This window comes from Sorghum bicolor, chromosome 1 (genome assembly GCF_000003195.3).
Source record: "Sorghum bicolor cultivar BTx623 chromosome 1, Sorghum_bicolor_NCBIv3, whole genome shotgun sequence".
Lineage (NCBI taxonomy): Eukaryota > Viridiplantae > Streptophyta > Magnoliopsida > Poales > Poaceae > Sorghum > Sorghum bicolor.
In genome coordinates this window covers 72,985,298-73,001,438 of record NC_012870.2, presented here as the reverse complement: position 1 = coordinate 73,001,438, position 16,141 = coordinate 72,985,298, and the positions used below count along the sequence as shown (strand labels likewise).

At 39.8% G+C, this 16,141-nt stretch overlaps 1 protein-coding gene across 1 annotated transcript; it reads right to left on the bottom strand.

Moving 5' to 3' along the window:
• LOC8085290 (CCAAT/enhancer-binding protein zeta) lies at positions 258 to 15,501 on the bottom strand. The gene is made up of 17 exons (XM_021466070.1): positions 15,343 to 15,501; positions 14,475 to 15,173; positions 14,044 to 14,119; positions 10,377 to 10,496; positions 9,719 to 9,794; positions 7,227 to 7,295; positions 6,952 to 7,032; positions 6,760 to 6,831; positions 6,491 to 6,583; positions 5,646 to 5,846; positions 5,412 to 5,495; positions 5,175 to 5,318; positions 4,890 to 4,979; positions 2,337 to 2,419; positions 2,032 to 2,262; positions 1,481 to 1,718; positions 258 to 1,247 (listed from the first exon to the last, which is right to left on the bottom strand). The coding sequence occupies exons 1-17, from the start codon at positions 15,497 to 15,499 to the stop codon at positions 537 to 539; spliced, it is 3,225 nt and encodes a 1,074-aa protein (XP_021321745.1). The 5' UTR covers positions 15,500 to 15,501; the 3' UTR covers positions 258 to 536.

Here is a 16,141-nt window from a genome sequence, read left to right as displayed (position 1 = left end):
AAATTATAAATTATAAGTGATTCTAAGAATCTTGGAGGGTCAAAGCATTTCCAAGTTTGACCAAAAATATAGAGAGAAATATAAAAATTTATGTCATAAAATTGGTACACTATGAAAATATAACTAACAAAGACTAATGATACTTGGTTAGTACCAAAAATGTTATTATTTTACTCTATAAATTTGGTCAAACTTAAAAAACTTTGACTCTCCAAGTTTTTAGAATGACTTATAATTTAGGACGGATGAAGTACATATATATAACTTTGTAAATTTTAAATCTATTGCAACGTCCTCGGATTTGGCTAGTTTCTTTCTAAAATAACGCAACATACAACGGGGCATAATAGTACCTTTAAAGCTAGCCCGTATAAATGCGTTATGCATGTGATGAGGTCACCTGTATAATCTAATCTCAATACATTCTCGGCTCAACACTAGCATTACCCAATCCTGTGCCTTTCAGAAGTACAAAAATGTAATGAACACCATCGTGGTGAACATTTTAAAAAAGTTAAGGGTAAAAGGCTTGTTTCTCATTCTGAACTCCTCGATCTTTTCTTTCGTGATCTCAACTTTGGTTTCTTCTCACCACCAGCTTTCCCTGTTGCCTTGTGCTTCCGCTTCGCTGTTGTCGCATCTGCATTCCCATCCATTAGATGTTCATAGTCCTCCAGGCTTGCAAATGGAGATGACCCACTCTTCACACCACGTTTATGCTTCATCCCTGCCCCTTTTTTCTCTGTATAAGAGCCACCACCCTTACCAGCGTCAACCATCTCTTCATCACTTAAGTTGCCATCTGAATCGCTTGCACTCTCAAGAGCTTCAGCATCTAAGGCCGCGAGACTAGAAATGTCATCGTCATTTTCTGATCCTTCATCAATAGATGCAGTATCATCTGAAATGTCATCCAATTCCACATCACTATCATCTCTAAGTAAATCCTTTTCCTCTTCAAATGCATTTGAGTCAAGGTCATCATAGTCATATTCTCCATCATCTGTCAACCCATCTCCCAGATCCGGCATATCATCTCCACTCTCGTCGCTAGCATCATCAGCATTATTATCAGCTAAGAGTTCCCCTGCATCTTCATCAAGAACTGAGTCCTTCCGCTTTGCCTTAGGCTTAACAGGGCCAGTCTTGTTCAAATAGAAACGGTGGAAAACAATATCTTCAGGAGGCACTTCATTTTCTGCCAATTCTAGAAGCTCTTCTCCGATGAGATGATGATTGAGGTTAAGCTGAAGACAAAGGCATGTTAGAAAGGGATAAAAAAAAACGTATTATGACAGCATTCAGTATTTAAGACAATCTACACACATTTATTCAAAATTTCAAACTAAAATATTTTAAGTCGAAGTTTTGAACATATCTTCTCAAAAGCATCAAATGTGATTGAAGGGAAGAATAGTAAACAGGTCATCTAAAAATCCAGATGTAGAGAACAAAGAGAATCCAATTAAAAAGGGCTAACCTTTTTAGCTGGGGCAATCTGTGATCCACCATGCCATCTTCCTTCAGCTATGCGGTTCCCTTTTGGTTTCTTTTCCATGAATTTGTCAAGGAAGGCAGGAAGTGATAGGTCTGTCAGTGGATCACCACTATAAACAATATTGTTGCCAGATAGCAATGTTCTGGCCATAGTAGAAACTGAAGGGTGCACGTGTGAAGCCAATACTGTTAGCTCCCACCAACTGACACGATCTGCATTGCTGTCAAAGCAAAAGGTACATATGTTCAACCAACTCTTGCATTTTTTTAACAAACATGAATAAAAACAACAGAATCCACTACCAAACAGAAATAGTTCATAAAACAGAAGAGGCCAACCCAATTCACCCAATAACCAAAAAACAATTATGTTTTATGCATGTATACCCATTTTTTAAAACGGTGTGTGTGTGTGTGTTGGGGGGGAGGGGGAGGACTTGCGAATAACAATCACATATTTCAAGCGTAACAAAACAAAGAACTAATATGTAAATGTAGGATGCATGCACAAAAATGAGATTAAATAGACAATACCAGTAAGAAGGCTCTCTGTGTCGTGGATCATATAATGCATGTTGTCTGGACACGTCAATTGATCCATTGTTCTTATCTACCAATTTTACTTGTTTTACACTATCAATTCCACCAGCAGTGTCAAGGTTATGTTTCTCATGACCGTCATCAGCAGAGTCTTCGGGATTCTCTAAAATGTCTTCAAAGTGTTCATCACCATCATCAACAGATTCATTCTGGAGCACAATCCCCCTGAAGATTTAGATGAAAATTATATCATCATGAAAGATAATGACATGTTTTGATTAAAACGACTAGTCACATACCATAGTGGTGACTTTGCCTTAAGAACTTCTGATAGAATGAAAAGGCATCCACAAGCATACTGAGGAGGTCGTTGAAGAGCCACCTGCCAAAAGCAATTACATAAGTAATGGTAAAAATATCTAAATATATAATAAACATAGCATCAGTAAAATTAGAATATTCAGTGTTTGTTATTTGTCTTATATTGACACCTAGAAGTAAACTGCTCTCAACTGTACCAAACACCTGTGATGGAGAGCACAATGCTTTGACTGGCAAGTATGTCCATCAACCATGTAACCCAGGTGGATGGTCCAGAGCAAGAACGAGCAAAGCATGAAAATTGATCTCAAACTAATTTTCCTATTCATCCTCTTCAGTACTCCCTCCGTCCCAAAAAGAGTGTCGTTTTAGGTTTTCGTGCCACAAGTTTGACTTAATTTGTAGAAAATACGTACAATATTTATATTTCTAAATAAATTTGTTAAAAAACTAGACTTAAAGATCTTTCCAATGATATTAATTATGTATTATAAATATTAATATCTTTTATTATATATTTAGTTAAAGTTATTTCTCGGGAAGCGAAAACGACACTTATTTTGGGACGGAGGGAGTAATTCCTTCTCATATCATGATTACATGGTACCTCAATGGCGGCCACGAGAGTTGTAATGATTGTATCATGTTCAGTTCTCACGTCTCAGGAATGATTCTGGACTGCTTTGGAAAAGACAATTCTCTAGAACGGTCACCTGTTATACTAATTTTGGATTAGGTTTGATGTGGTGAGGTCTTGGGGTCCATAATACCATTAGTAACAACTGCTCAATTACAGAAGCATCACGATACCAGATTGTGTTATAGTTGCAGAGGTAGCCTTAGGTTCTGACAATTGACTCCTATAATCATACGGTTGGTTGGTTTGTTTCAGATGTTGAGGGCAGAATCCCAAATCGAAGCTAAAATAAACCTCAAATTGTGGTCAAAGTTATATAAAAAGAACAAAATACAAAAATGAATAACATATTCACTCCTACATTCATTTCAAAGTATCAAACATAGCATTTGTAAAAAAGACCATAAAATTATAATAGGATTCTTGCGAGTAAGTGCTATATCTGTTAGCGAGGATGGCCAACAAGAATAAAACTTCCCCTAATAATATGTGAATTCACCGTGAATTGGGGGGTTGCTGTTCGCATTGCCCTCCCTAATAGCCATAGAATCAAAGGGACATGGGTGATAAGGGGTCAAGCATATCACATCATTTGTGACAAAAAAAAGGACCACAAAAATTAAGAGATGGGTTATATGGTACAGCAATTAGATTTGCTGTGCGTTATGATGCAGAATGTTATCCTACTAAGGCCTTGTTTAGATCCATTTTTTTTTGGATTTTGACACTGTAGCACTTTCGTTTTTATTTGACAAACATTGTTCAATCATGGAGTAACTAGGCTTAAAAGATTCGTCTCGCGATTTACAGACAAACTATGTAATTAGTTTTTATTTTTATCTATATTTAATGCTCCTTGCTCCATGCATGTGCCGCAAGATTCGATGTGACGGGAAATCTTGAAAAGTTTTTGGTTTTGGGGGTGAACTAAACAAGGCCTAAATGCACAACCAAAGCTACATGGTACGAAATGACTACATTGCAGGATATGTGATCATAAATGAACGGATTGAATTCAAATTGATGGTATACAACATACGCTTTCAAAAGCGATGCTATACATGAGATCCAACCTAGGAGGAACTCAGTGGTTTTTCATTAAGAAGAAAATAGGCATCCAAATTCAGTCCAAGACGGGATTTGAACTTGGGTGGTTGGGTGCATTGTCACACCTCTCACCCAACCAGTTGAGCTAGACTCACTTCCTAAGCAACCCTATACATGATAGGGATAGTGTGGCACCAATTGAAAAAAAAGCTAGTCCTATAGCGATATATAGTCAAATAGATGCTTTGGACATTCAACAAAGTAGGCACCAGCACGTAGTGTAACTTTACGGCATGATGACAAGGAGAAACAGTGTCCACCCAATCTAAGGTCAGATAAAGCAATAGAAGAGACTTGAAGGAAGAACATCCAAGTTTAGCTTTGGACAGGAGCATGTGAAAATTAGCATTCATATACTTGAATATCTAGAAAATCAATCTCCTTTTACTACTATTATTATTATCATCATCATTAGTTTTGTTTTACATACATTCTACACATATATATCACCTTTGTTTCATCTATAGCCTAACCAGACTTGGTTTGGGCAAAATATCTGGCTGTGTTGCTGTTGTTGTACTACTTTGCAGAAAATTAACAGCATGACACTGTCCATCCATTTGCAGGCATGCCACTGTAGAACAACCCATGTTTTGCATTGTGGTGCATATGGGAGCTCGATATTTTGCAATCGCACAGAAATAGCATCCCATGCCTCCTTAGTATACTAGAACAGTTAGTTGTTTTACAGCGGTATACGTATCAGTATTCGGTAATTAGAAACTCAAACAGCATATCTATATGTAAGAGCTCATCATGAAGATTAGCACACTAGAAAACAGCATACCTGCAGCAGCCGCTTCGAGAAAGCAGCAACTCTCTTTAACATTACATCATTCTTCATCGCCTTCACCAACAGCCCAAGAAATAATTCCGGCTGAAATATGTAAGACATAATGAATCAGATAAAATATTGTGAGACACATAAAGGTACAAGGATGCAGAGTTCAAAGCTATTATCTAGGTAAGGGCACTTTTGGGTAATCAAACATAGTTGTGATGGAACACATCCAATTCAAATTCTTAAAAAGGTAAAACCAGGAATACTCCAGAATGCACATAAGAAAGGAACCTTTGAGGAAGTAACAGCAGCAGGACTCAAGAGCTTTGCGTATAATGCACGGTAGAAACGGTCACTTGCTATCTGATTCTTTGTAGATATTTGGAACAAAAGCATCAATGCCTGAACACCAACATTGAAATTCTCTGCGTGAACCTACATGAAACCAAAATGATTAGTTTAGGAAAGCTTTATCCAAAAAATACAAACTTAGCAAGGTACTTCATAACATTATCTTAAAGAACTCACCAATCTGAAAAGAATAGGTGTCTGCACTTCCACAATATCGTCAACTTCTGAGCTCGCAACATATGGTAATGCCCTATTTACACCCTGCATATGATGAAAGAATTAATAAATGAACTGCGGAAACAAATCAAGCACCAGTTTGAACAAAAATAAGCAAAGACAAGGTGTACAGGCAAGGTGCTGATGGGACATAAATAAGAAACAAATACAGGGGTCTGTAGAGTGGTTACATACAGTTAAAAGTGCAGAGAGGAGTCTGGAGTCCAGCTCCAAATCTGATCCTGCTGTTGAACCCACTTCTTTGTTTCCATGGGATCTGGAGTCCTTTATCTTGTTTATCTTGTTATTCCCTCCCTCTATTTTTCCATTTTCTACCTTTTTCTTGCTATCCTTGCTATATGTATCTCCTTTGGTATCACCAGAGCTCATTAGTACCTAGCATAATTGTGCAACAGAACAAGAAAAATTGAGTTATCCTTTCTCTCAAACCTTGGAAGTAGTACAGCAAAAGATGTCAAAATGAGACAAACCAAATGGCAAAAAAGAAATGAATTACAGCGTGTATTCCAGGAAAAAAAACATCTTAAAAAAATAGCATGTGTTTTTGCATACTTCAGTAGTTACAGAAACACTAGTACATGGCAAAAAGATGTGACCAAAAAGCAAAACCAAAAGATGACAAGATCAAGCCCAAATTACATATGATGACTGGACAGCAATAATTACTAGTGAAACACATCAACTTGATGCTGGCAATGTTCCAAGCACCAAAACAAAGCACGACCACATGTTCAGATTACAATATAGTCACTATCCCCACCACACCTGAGTGACACTTTTTACCAGTGTGTTCCCCTCCCTAGAGGATCATGCCCATCTATGTTCCACAATAGCACCTTCCATGTGCTACACAGACTTCCCCACTGACCAAACCACAAAATGCTCCTGAAGGTAACTTAAACTCGTACAAGAGATGCCCATGTGATGGGTAATAAAACTTAAATAATGGAAGACAAAGGCTAACAAATTATTCACACAGTAAGCATAAACAACTATACAAAGCTGAAATGCATTCAAACCTTGAACAGCGCAATGTAGACATCCACCAACCGTTTTGCAATTTTAGGCCCATCTGCCTTGTTTGTAAGAAGAATCTGGCTCAAGAAATTGACCTGTAGAGATCCCACCAGTTAAAGGGCTAAAAATCATGATGTAAATCATATTTCTAACAATTAGATGGCAGTTTTGGTAGATAACTCAGTAAAATCCAATATTAATGAATGAAGATGCTGTCTATGAAATTTCTGAAACAATACTGGCATAGAAAGTGCTATTAACAATTACATACAGCCTGGTACTTCGCCCTAAGCCCAACATGTGGTCTGAAGAGAAAAGAATCCACCTCATCTATCACGACCATCTGTAAATTGAAACAGTTCAAAGAGATCAGTATGAGTTTTATGTGCAGCTTCGCATGCAAAATATTACATAATTAGATTAAAACAAAAAATCTGTCATACCAGAACCCCACAGCATTTACCTTCATATTAGGATGAGCAGCCAGGAGACATGTTAACAGATATGCAGCACTCGATGCTGCTCTCCTTTCAGGATCGCCAAGCTGCAATAGATATTTTGCAACAAAAATTAGCAAAATTATGCCTCTCCTAGTAAGACTTTAGGAATTGTTGTTCATAAAAAATGTATTTTATTTTTCGTGTTTTCAAGCTAGATCATAACAGTTCTACATATATTGATATAAAAAAGGAAGAGCAATAAAATGGAGTTGCATAGTGTACAAAAAAGGTATCTCACTTTGTTAACGAGAGCTGTGAGCAAACGACGTTCCTGTTCTGACTTACTTTTCAAGAGCATGAAAACCGTCTGCAATAAACAAAAATACAAAATAGACATGATCAAAACTACATTCATCATCACATAAACAATGGAGAAAATGGAAATGTTATGTAGGTCCACATATTTAAATGTTGCAAGAAGAGAGAGGCAGGAATGTCAGCTTGATCAAGAGAATTGGCACATGAAAGGAAAGTGCCATGTGTGATTTACACCTTGCCATTTACACTCACTTTGAAGTTATATCCTAAAATGTTGTCACTGATTGAGTGATCCGATTGTAAGCTCCTCCATAAAAGGGAGCAAGGATAAAGGAATAAGCCACGCAAGAATTCAACCTACCTCTCTCTACCTCTCAATGTGCCATGTTTCTATAGGCTCCGGGGAGGCGAGGTCAGCAAGACAAGGAACTTGCTGTGCTGTCAAGCTTCACCACACCTCCACCGCCAAGTGCCGACAACAGAAAAGGCTAGAGCGTTTGCATCAAGGTCCCAAGATTGCTATAGCGCATGCCATATTATGTTGTTTGCCCCTTGGCAGATTAGTAAGTTAAGAGACTGAGGGATTTCCATCACTATCTTCTACATATGGTTCATTATTAGATTACATCTCCCTGGATGCTTCGGACACAAAGTACACCTCTCTGTATAAAGAGAGGATGTTATCAGGCATTAGCATGTAAGAGCATCCCCAACCGTTTTGCATAGTTCGTTTGGCAAATGAGGGAGTTTGCCAAGTCCTAAATAAATATAACAAAAGTGAAAAGAGGCAATCTCCAATGGTTTGGCATTAATCACTTGGCAAAAAAGAAAATCTGGTGGCGGGAGGAGGGAGGAGTCGCGCAACCACCCGCGGGGGCGACGGATTTCGCGCGAGGGACGCGATGCCAAGCGCGGAGGGGCTTGGCATATATGGAAGTCCTTCCCCTCTATTTGCCAAGTTAACAAAATTGCAAAGCCCAATTGCCAAACCGTTGAATAGGTGTTTTTTAGACTTTTTTGCAAATACATGAATGCAAAGCCTATTTGCCAAACGGTTGGGGATGCTCTAAATCAATGAACAAGCCTCCCCACTATTGCTCCGTTGCGCTTGTGGCCAACAAGCCATCCATCCCATAGTGATGGTGTTACATGTAGTGAAAATCATCATGAATCTCAAACAGATCCAATGAACTCCAGATGGTTCCCAAAAGTTGCAGACAGAATATGCACTTAAGATTTATATAACAAAAGAAGTCAATTCGATTTTATACTTACCACAAAGTACTGCAAGGACAAATACAGTTTCCGAGAATGGCTAGCTCCAACAATATACATTATGTATGGTTAGAAAATGGAGTTCGAACTTTGGTTTGTATAGGCTATTAAGCTTGTGATAGTTTTGATGGGTGTAAAATGGTGGGGCCCAGCTTCTTGAGGATGTGCTGGGTTAAAGATAATGTTGTTAGTTTGTTCTATATCTAAATTGAGTCTTACTATCATAGAGAGACTATGGGCTAATTTCACTTAATTGAGAAGGAACACAAGAAGTCCCTTTACTATCTCTGACACTGACACCAGTACAACCCCGCAGTCCTAAAACTTCCTACAGCAGGCTATCCCCAGCTTCCTATATGATAATAAAAACATGTCCATTCATGTCAAGAAAAATAATCTAGAGTTGTAAAGAAAAATCAGTAGTAGTTGAATGGTATGCAAGTCCTACGTCTTAGAAACCAAGCCTAAGTACTTTAAATTCATATACGAAAGGTATGGCAATTTCTATGCACCTTTAATTCATATTATAGAACATCTGAAAATGTATTTCTGTTTTCCTAGAACTACTATCTTGTATTCAATCTTCCATGTTTGCCAACTGGTTACAGGAAACAATTGTACATGCACCAATAATGATACAGCTCTCCTGCGATTTTGTGCAATGGTACATGCACCACAAGTTGCCCAATCAACTTTGTTATACGGTATGCTGACATGTAATTTTATCCTGAGATAATGTACAGTGCATAGTCATAGAAAATGCGGTTGAAGGCATTGACCCTCGTTCTGGGTAGACCTGAGCAAATTGAGCCCAGCCCAGCCCGAAATACTGTTTTAAGCTATTTTACACTATAAAATTCATGGGCCGCCCCCAGGCCCAGGCCCGGCCCAAAAAATGAGGCCCAACTTGCCCAGTGGGACGGTCATGGGCGGGACCTTTTCAGCCCAAAATAACCAGGATTTTTCAGCCTAGCCCACAAAATGCTCAGGTATAGTTCTGGGACTGTCGTCCCTGACCCGACTTGACCCGAGTATGCGGGGTCATTTGCAACCCACCCATGTAAAAACCTCTCTCAAGTAGTGTACCATATTTCTTGATCCTGTTCCTTATCCCCATCGACCCAGGAACTATGTGACTACGGTACAGTGTCAAAGTAAGTTTTCACAAAGATAAAAGATTACACAACTTGAGCTAACCTTCATTGCTTTGTCCTTAAGATTTGGCAGCATATCTTTTACCGCATCCTCCAATGCCATAACAAACCTTTCATATCTGCAATAATATTAATATGAGCATTAAAGTTGAAAGCGGGCATGATAATGATAAAATCATCAAGGACATAAAAGATTATTTTATCTTGATGCATTCAAAAGTTCATGCAGACGAATGTCTAATAGTATACTCAACATATGGTTCCACCAAGGCCACATATTTCATAGTATAAGTTACCAATTAATCCAGTTAGACATTTTCTTGTGCAAGCAATACCAAAATTATCTTGGTATATTAGAATAAAACACCAACACACCAATGAAGGGGCATGTATAACACTGGTAATTGAATTTCGAAAACATATATAGAAGGGAAAGATCTTCATTGCATAACAGTGTTAAACTAAGCCACACTTTTTTCCGACAAAATGTTTTTTTTTTAAAGAAGAAACAATTGCTAAATTACATACTTTCTGTTGATGTATATGTTACCAAGCTGTTATTAGTTCCTGGTGAGTGGTGTTCTTTGCAAATGTACATCACATACTCTTCGTAGACTTGACACTTGCGTCTAGGGTCAATACAACAAAGCATTTAACTGAAATGCATGTTAACTAGTAAGGTGTAATCCAGTGAGAAATACCTCTGTTTTAAGCAGTCCTCCCAATGCCAGAAGAGCAGAAGTGAGTAACCATCTTTTGTTTCAGGTAAAACGTCAAGCGGGCGCTGGATAAGACTTTTCAGCTTACGATCAGGCAATAACCTATCAGGCAAATGAACAAATAACTAACAAGACACAAAGAAAACAACACAGTAAATACGAAGAAATTGATGTTTATGGAAAAAAAATAGTGTAGCACAGTAGCTAATGTTCTAAAGAGTAATTTATGACATCCATCAACCATCACTCAGTCACTTATTAGCATGCAGCATACTTTATGCAGATGAACTTTTATGTATTGCAACCTGAAAAGGTATTATAAAGCAACTAGAATAAAAAAATCATTTTTATCTATACCTAGGCAGCCAGATTCATCATTGTAACCCACCAGCAATTTATTATGTAACTTTTCTGTCTGTACTCTGTAACCTTTTAGTACTTTGGTTCTGTAAAATTTTCATCATATAAACCACAAGAAGTTAAAGCCAAATATCTGCGAAATTCTTCCATTATAGAGGTTAAGCACAAGGTTAGTGATTCACCTATGTGGTCTGACCTGTTGAAGATTAAAGACATTTATCTACAAGGCAGGGGAATCTCTATTAAAAACGGGGAGATAACAAGATTCTGGCAGGACCCATGGTTATATGAGGAACCTTTAAGTTCTTATGCACCGCTGCTATTTGAGTTATGTGAAAACAAAAATATAACGGTTGCATGTGCTTTGAAAGGTGACCCAATTCTTTTTAGGAGATGGTTGCATATTGAGATTAGAAATGAGTGGGAGAGAATTTGGGAGGATGCCAGTAAGTTCCAGTTAGAGGAACAGGAGGACATTGTTGTTTGGAATATGGGAAAAAACAATAAGTTCACGGTTAAATCAGTTTATAATGGGCTTACTAAAAATGATTGAGGACTCTCTCATAAAAGAATTTGGAAGGGCAAATTCCAGAAAAAATTAAGATCTTTTTATGGTTGTTGTCTTGTAATGCTTTGTTAACTAAGGATAATTTGCGAAAAAGAAAATGGATGGGTGATCCTAGCTGTGCTTTCTGTGACTGTCTTGAATCTACTTCTCACCTGTTTTTTCAGTGTCCTGTGGCATGTGTGATTTGGGCTATTATTGCTAAATGTGTTGGCGCAAATAACATTCCGACGAATATAGAACAATGTTGGCTCTGGTGTGAGAGATGGTTGCCTTTTGGTAAAGAGTTTCATGCTTGGGGGATTGGTGCAATCTGTTGGGCTATTTGGAAGAGTCGTAATAAAGCCTGTTTTGAACAAAAATGCTGAAGAATCCTTTGGAAATTCTTTGTCATGCAAATGCACTTATGGTCTTTTGGGCAGGTTTATATAAAGAGATGGACCAGGAAAAGTTGATTGAAGGAGCTAATCTGATGCTTAAGGTGGCCAAGGAAGTGCTTGCTACACAGGTGGCAAGACATGTGAATCAACTTCTTCAGGATGATCAAGACAACGAACCAGCTGAAGAGTAAAAAGTTTGCTGGAGAGGAAGAAGTGCAATCGTGTCTTAGCATGGGATATGTTAGCCTTTTGTTTTTAGTGAGTTTGAACTTTGCTGTTGCTGGTTCTGTTAAGTGTTCAGCTTTTAGTTTCAGCATCCTGGTTTCGTCTTTTAACTCTGCCTGCAGTTCTCTGGGTGATGGTAGAGCCTCTTCTTGGATTTGGCTGTTTTTAAGGTTTAGGTTATGCTGGTGTTGTCTTTTGTTTTGCTGCTCCTTAGTTCTGTCTTCCTGTAATGGGTGAATGCTGTATTTCCGTTTTCGTAATGGAAATGAGATACTTCTCGAGTGGAAGAAAAAAAAATAAACCACAAGAAAATTTTAGCAGCTTCAAATGCCTATTACAAAGTACATAAAAAACCTTTTAGTGTAGTTCTTAGCATATCAACACTTTTGTCTGAATTTACTAAAATAACATCACTACTAGAATTATTGAAATGTGCAAAATAAACATATGAATGAATCATTTACATCCAACTAGAACTGTCTTGTAGCAAAACCTTTCTGGGAATAGGTATTGCCACACCGAACTGCACACCATTCTCACAAAATTAATGAATTCACATTTAGCTTGGTACAATGAACCAGACTCAAGAAGCATGGCCCAACATATAATTGAAGTTGCTTATGACGTAAAAAATACTAGGGGTATGCATGGGTTGAACAACCCACATGACCAAAACCCAATCCAGTCCACGAGAAAGATTAATACATGGGTTGGATTGGATTGGGTTAGACCTGTTAGATCCATGGGTTATCTACCTTCCACACATATCACCATGGAAGTCGCCAACACCGAGCATGATGCAGTCGCTAGCCCAATGTCGTCAACGATCGTGCTACCAAGAACGCGTGGTGGGTGTCTAGGGCTGTGTCTGAGCTGTCACTGTCAGTCATCCAATCGATGTCGTCAACCCCGTCACCAAGGAGCTCGATGGTGCGTTCAGCATCTCCGCCAACGTCATCCCCATCACCGACAAAGACTCCCGCATCCACAGCTATGACAAGACACAAAAGGGCTCCCTAATAAACGTCTCCTACAAAGTCCATGGTCTGACAAGGACGACATCGGCGTGATCGACCAGACCTACTGCTCAGACTACGTCAACATGCTTGACATAAGCGCCGAGATGCCCATCATGGGCCCATCCACCAGTTTATCCACTTTTAACGCGCCAGAAGTACACAAATGCATCATGGGCCTCGACCCACCCCCTCATGAGATTGTAGAGCCCCACCATGCCACTTGCCACATCACTCGGACACGATGAGCACCACGCCGTCAACCGTCACACGCACGACTCCTTGGCCAGGAGCACGTGGAAGAAGTCGCTCGTCGCGTTCGCGCATGTCTGGGACACCAGGTCAGTGGCCTTAGGTCTAGGCTTGTCGGCGGCGGCGAGGAAGGCCGCTACACAGCAAATGAGTGCTCAGTGAGCTCCAACAAGGTCATCGTCATTCATGTTGCTCTGTAGCTAGCTCATAGTGCTCTCTATGGACCTAAATGGTGCTCTTTGCAGAGATCATCATTCCCTGCCGCCACTCTGCATCAGATCCACATAACCCAGCATATCCACCCAATCCAAACCCAACTAATACATGTATTCACGGGTGGGTCAAAAATCCATCTAAACCCACCCCCACACAGTCCTAAAAATAAAGCAGTAGATTGCTGTTAGCAGGAGCATTTTAATCCTTCATTTTTCATATTGCACAATCAAGCTCTGAGCATAATGTGTGTAATAATAACATAGGGTACGAATCAGATCAGAGAAAATAAAAAATCCTGCCAAAAGAGGGGCAGAGAAATGAATGGTGCAAGATGGGCTAGTAAACCAAAATTTCAGGAACTAACAAATTACTATGGCGGCGTTAAAACATATAATTTACAATTGGGTATTACACATGTTGTTTGGGACGATATATAGGATTGTAGAGCTTCACATGAAATGGTACAGTAAGCAAAGAAACCCCTGCATACAAAGGGTAATTAACTGTAATACATAGTTTGCATCACTCAACAGCAAACATCATGAAGATTGGTATAAAATGCTGTAAAGAACAAATAAATTTTGTGTACTAGCAAAAGCACAACGAAATTTCAGAAAACATGAGAAGATGCTAACCTCATGAGAAATAACTCCTTAATCGCATCGAATCCTGTGAACGCATACCTCTTACCAACTTTTGATGTTACCATACCTGTTGTCAATTTTTTTCAACAAATAAAATGATTTTCTTAGCATGTTCATGAGAGCACAAAAAAGGGATATCATCAAAACCGTTATGATGTGAAAGCCTTGCTATACTGAAGAAACCAAATAGTACGATGGCTCCATAGAAAGCAAATCTTGGCTTGTTGAATCTAGTTCCAAAACCTTTCAAAACATCTAGCTTAATGTTTTTCTAGTATAAAAGGTCATACTAACTACAATTTGTTCAATATGCATTGCAATGAAGTTAAATAATTCACAATCCTTGCCAAACTGTATAGTCAATTTGTATCTCTTTACAGCCTTTTTTTCAGAGCCAATAGCATTTCAGTAGTGCAACTCACCAAGGAGGGAATCAAGTGCCTTCATGTTGGCAATTGGATTGTCCTCGACAAGACATGTAAAGGCTGACACCTTGTCAGCTGATGTACCAGACTTTGCTGATATCTCCAGGAGCTTCAGGTCACCATGCCCCCGCCTCACGGCATCATATTCCCTCGCATACTGCGCCATGAGCTTCTCTGCCAGCTCTCGTTTCCTCTCCACTATTCCCTGCATCTCCTGGAGCCCCACAGCTGGAGGCACCTGCCTACGCCCTCCCAGGACCCTCGCCTCCAGCTCATCAGCATCAGTGTACCACTGCCCTGAGAGTGCTGCTGCCTTCATCAGCGGGTAATTCGTGTTGACAGCACCAGGTTTGGTGGCAGCATAGGAGTCACGTAGCTCGAGAGGGTGTGGCTTCTTGGTAGGTCTAGGGTTTAGATGGGGGTTTGCGGTGTTATCAGGGTTTTGATGGGGTTGTTTGGAAGGAGGTTTTGAGGATTTATTCATGGGGCCGGACTTGCGGAAGTCGGAGTCATCGAAGCCGCCCTTGGAGTCGCCGGCGCCAGGGAGGAGGCCGAGGGAGGAGGCGAATGTGGCGACGTCAGACTTGAGCGCGTCCATGTCCTCCCCATCACCTCCCTGGGCCGAGGGCTTCTTCGCTTTCTTGGTGCGCTTCGGCTTGGGGGTCGGCTCCGCCATGGATAGATGCGGCGGGAGCGCTGCTTGCAGTCGGGCACAGAGATAGGACAGGGAAACGGAGGTCAGAGGAGACAACCAGCGTCCGAGAGTAACTCAACTGGCGAAATCGGAGGTTCTGGGGAGATGGGGGAAGCACCAGCGTGCAACGATGAACAGAGGCGACGGTGTGCGGCGGGCGAGCAACGTTACCTGAGCTGAGTTGGGGGAGAAAAGAACTCGGGGGTGGCGACTGGCAACGGTGGTGGGGAGGGCGGCGGCGGCGCCGCGGCGGGGCGTGCGAACAGCAGGGTCCGGTCCTGAGGGTTAGAGTGGTTTTTTGGGCCGGCTTGCTGTGCGAACAGTCCATTTACAAGCTGAGCAGGCGGCAAGCTGGGAAAAAAATAGTCGAGATGGTCTTTTTTAGGGATAGTCAAAATGGTTCTACGGTGAATTCCTGGCAGTAGGTAAAATCGTAGAGAATCGTTAGAAAAAAGAATTACAGTATAAATTTAGGTCATATTTGAATTAGAGACAGAAGTTAGCTGCTAATAATTAGCTGTTAAATTCAAACAGGTCTGACTAATATCTTAGCTAATTGTTAGTTGAATACCAAGTTAACAACAACTATTTTACCACATGAACAAAACTAGCTAAGATTGATTGTAGCCTATTAGCTACCTAAGCTAATGGATCTAAATAGGGATTTACAAGAACTACGACTCCTATATAAGATCTTAGATAGTGTTTGGTTCAATTTGTACAGTATAAACTAACTTAGATCATGTTTGGATTAGAGAGATAGGAGTTAGCTACTATTAATTAGCTCTTAAATTCAAACATGTCTGACTAATAGCTTAGCTAATTGTTAGCCAAATACCAAGTTAACAACAACTAATTTACCACATGAACAAAACTAACTAATAGCAACTAAGATTGATTGTGGCCTGTTAGCTACCTAACTACTACTGTCAGCTAATTGATCCAAATAGGGATTTAGAAGAACTAAGAC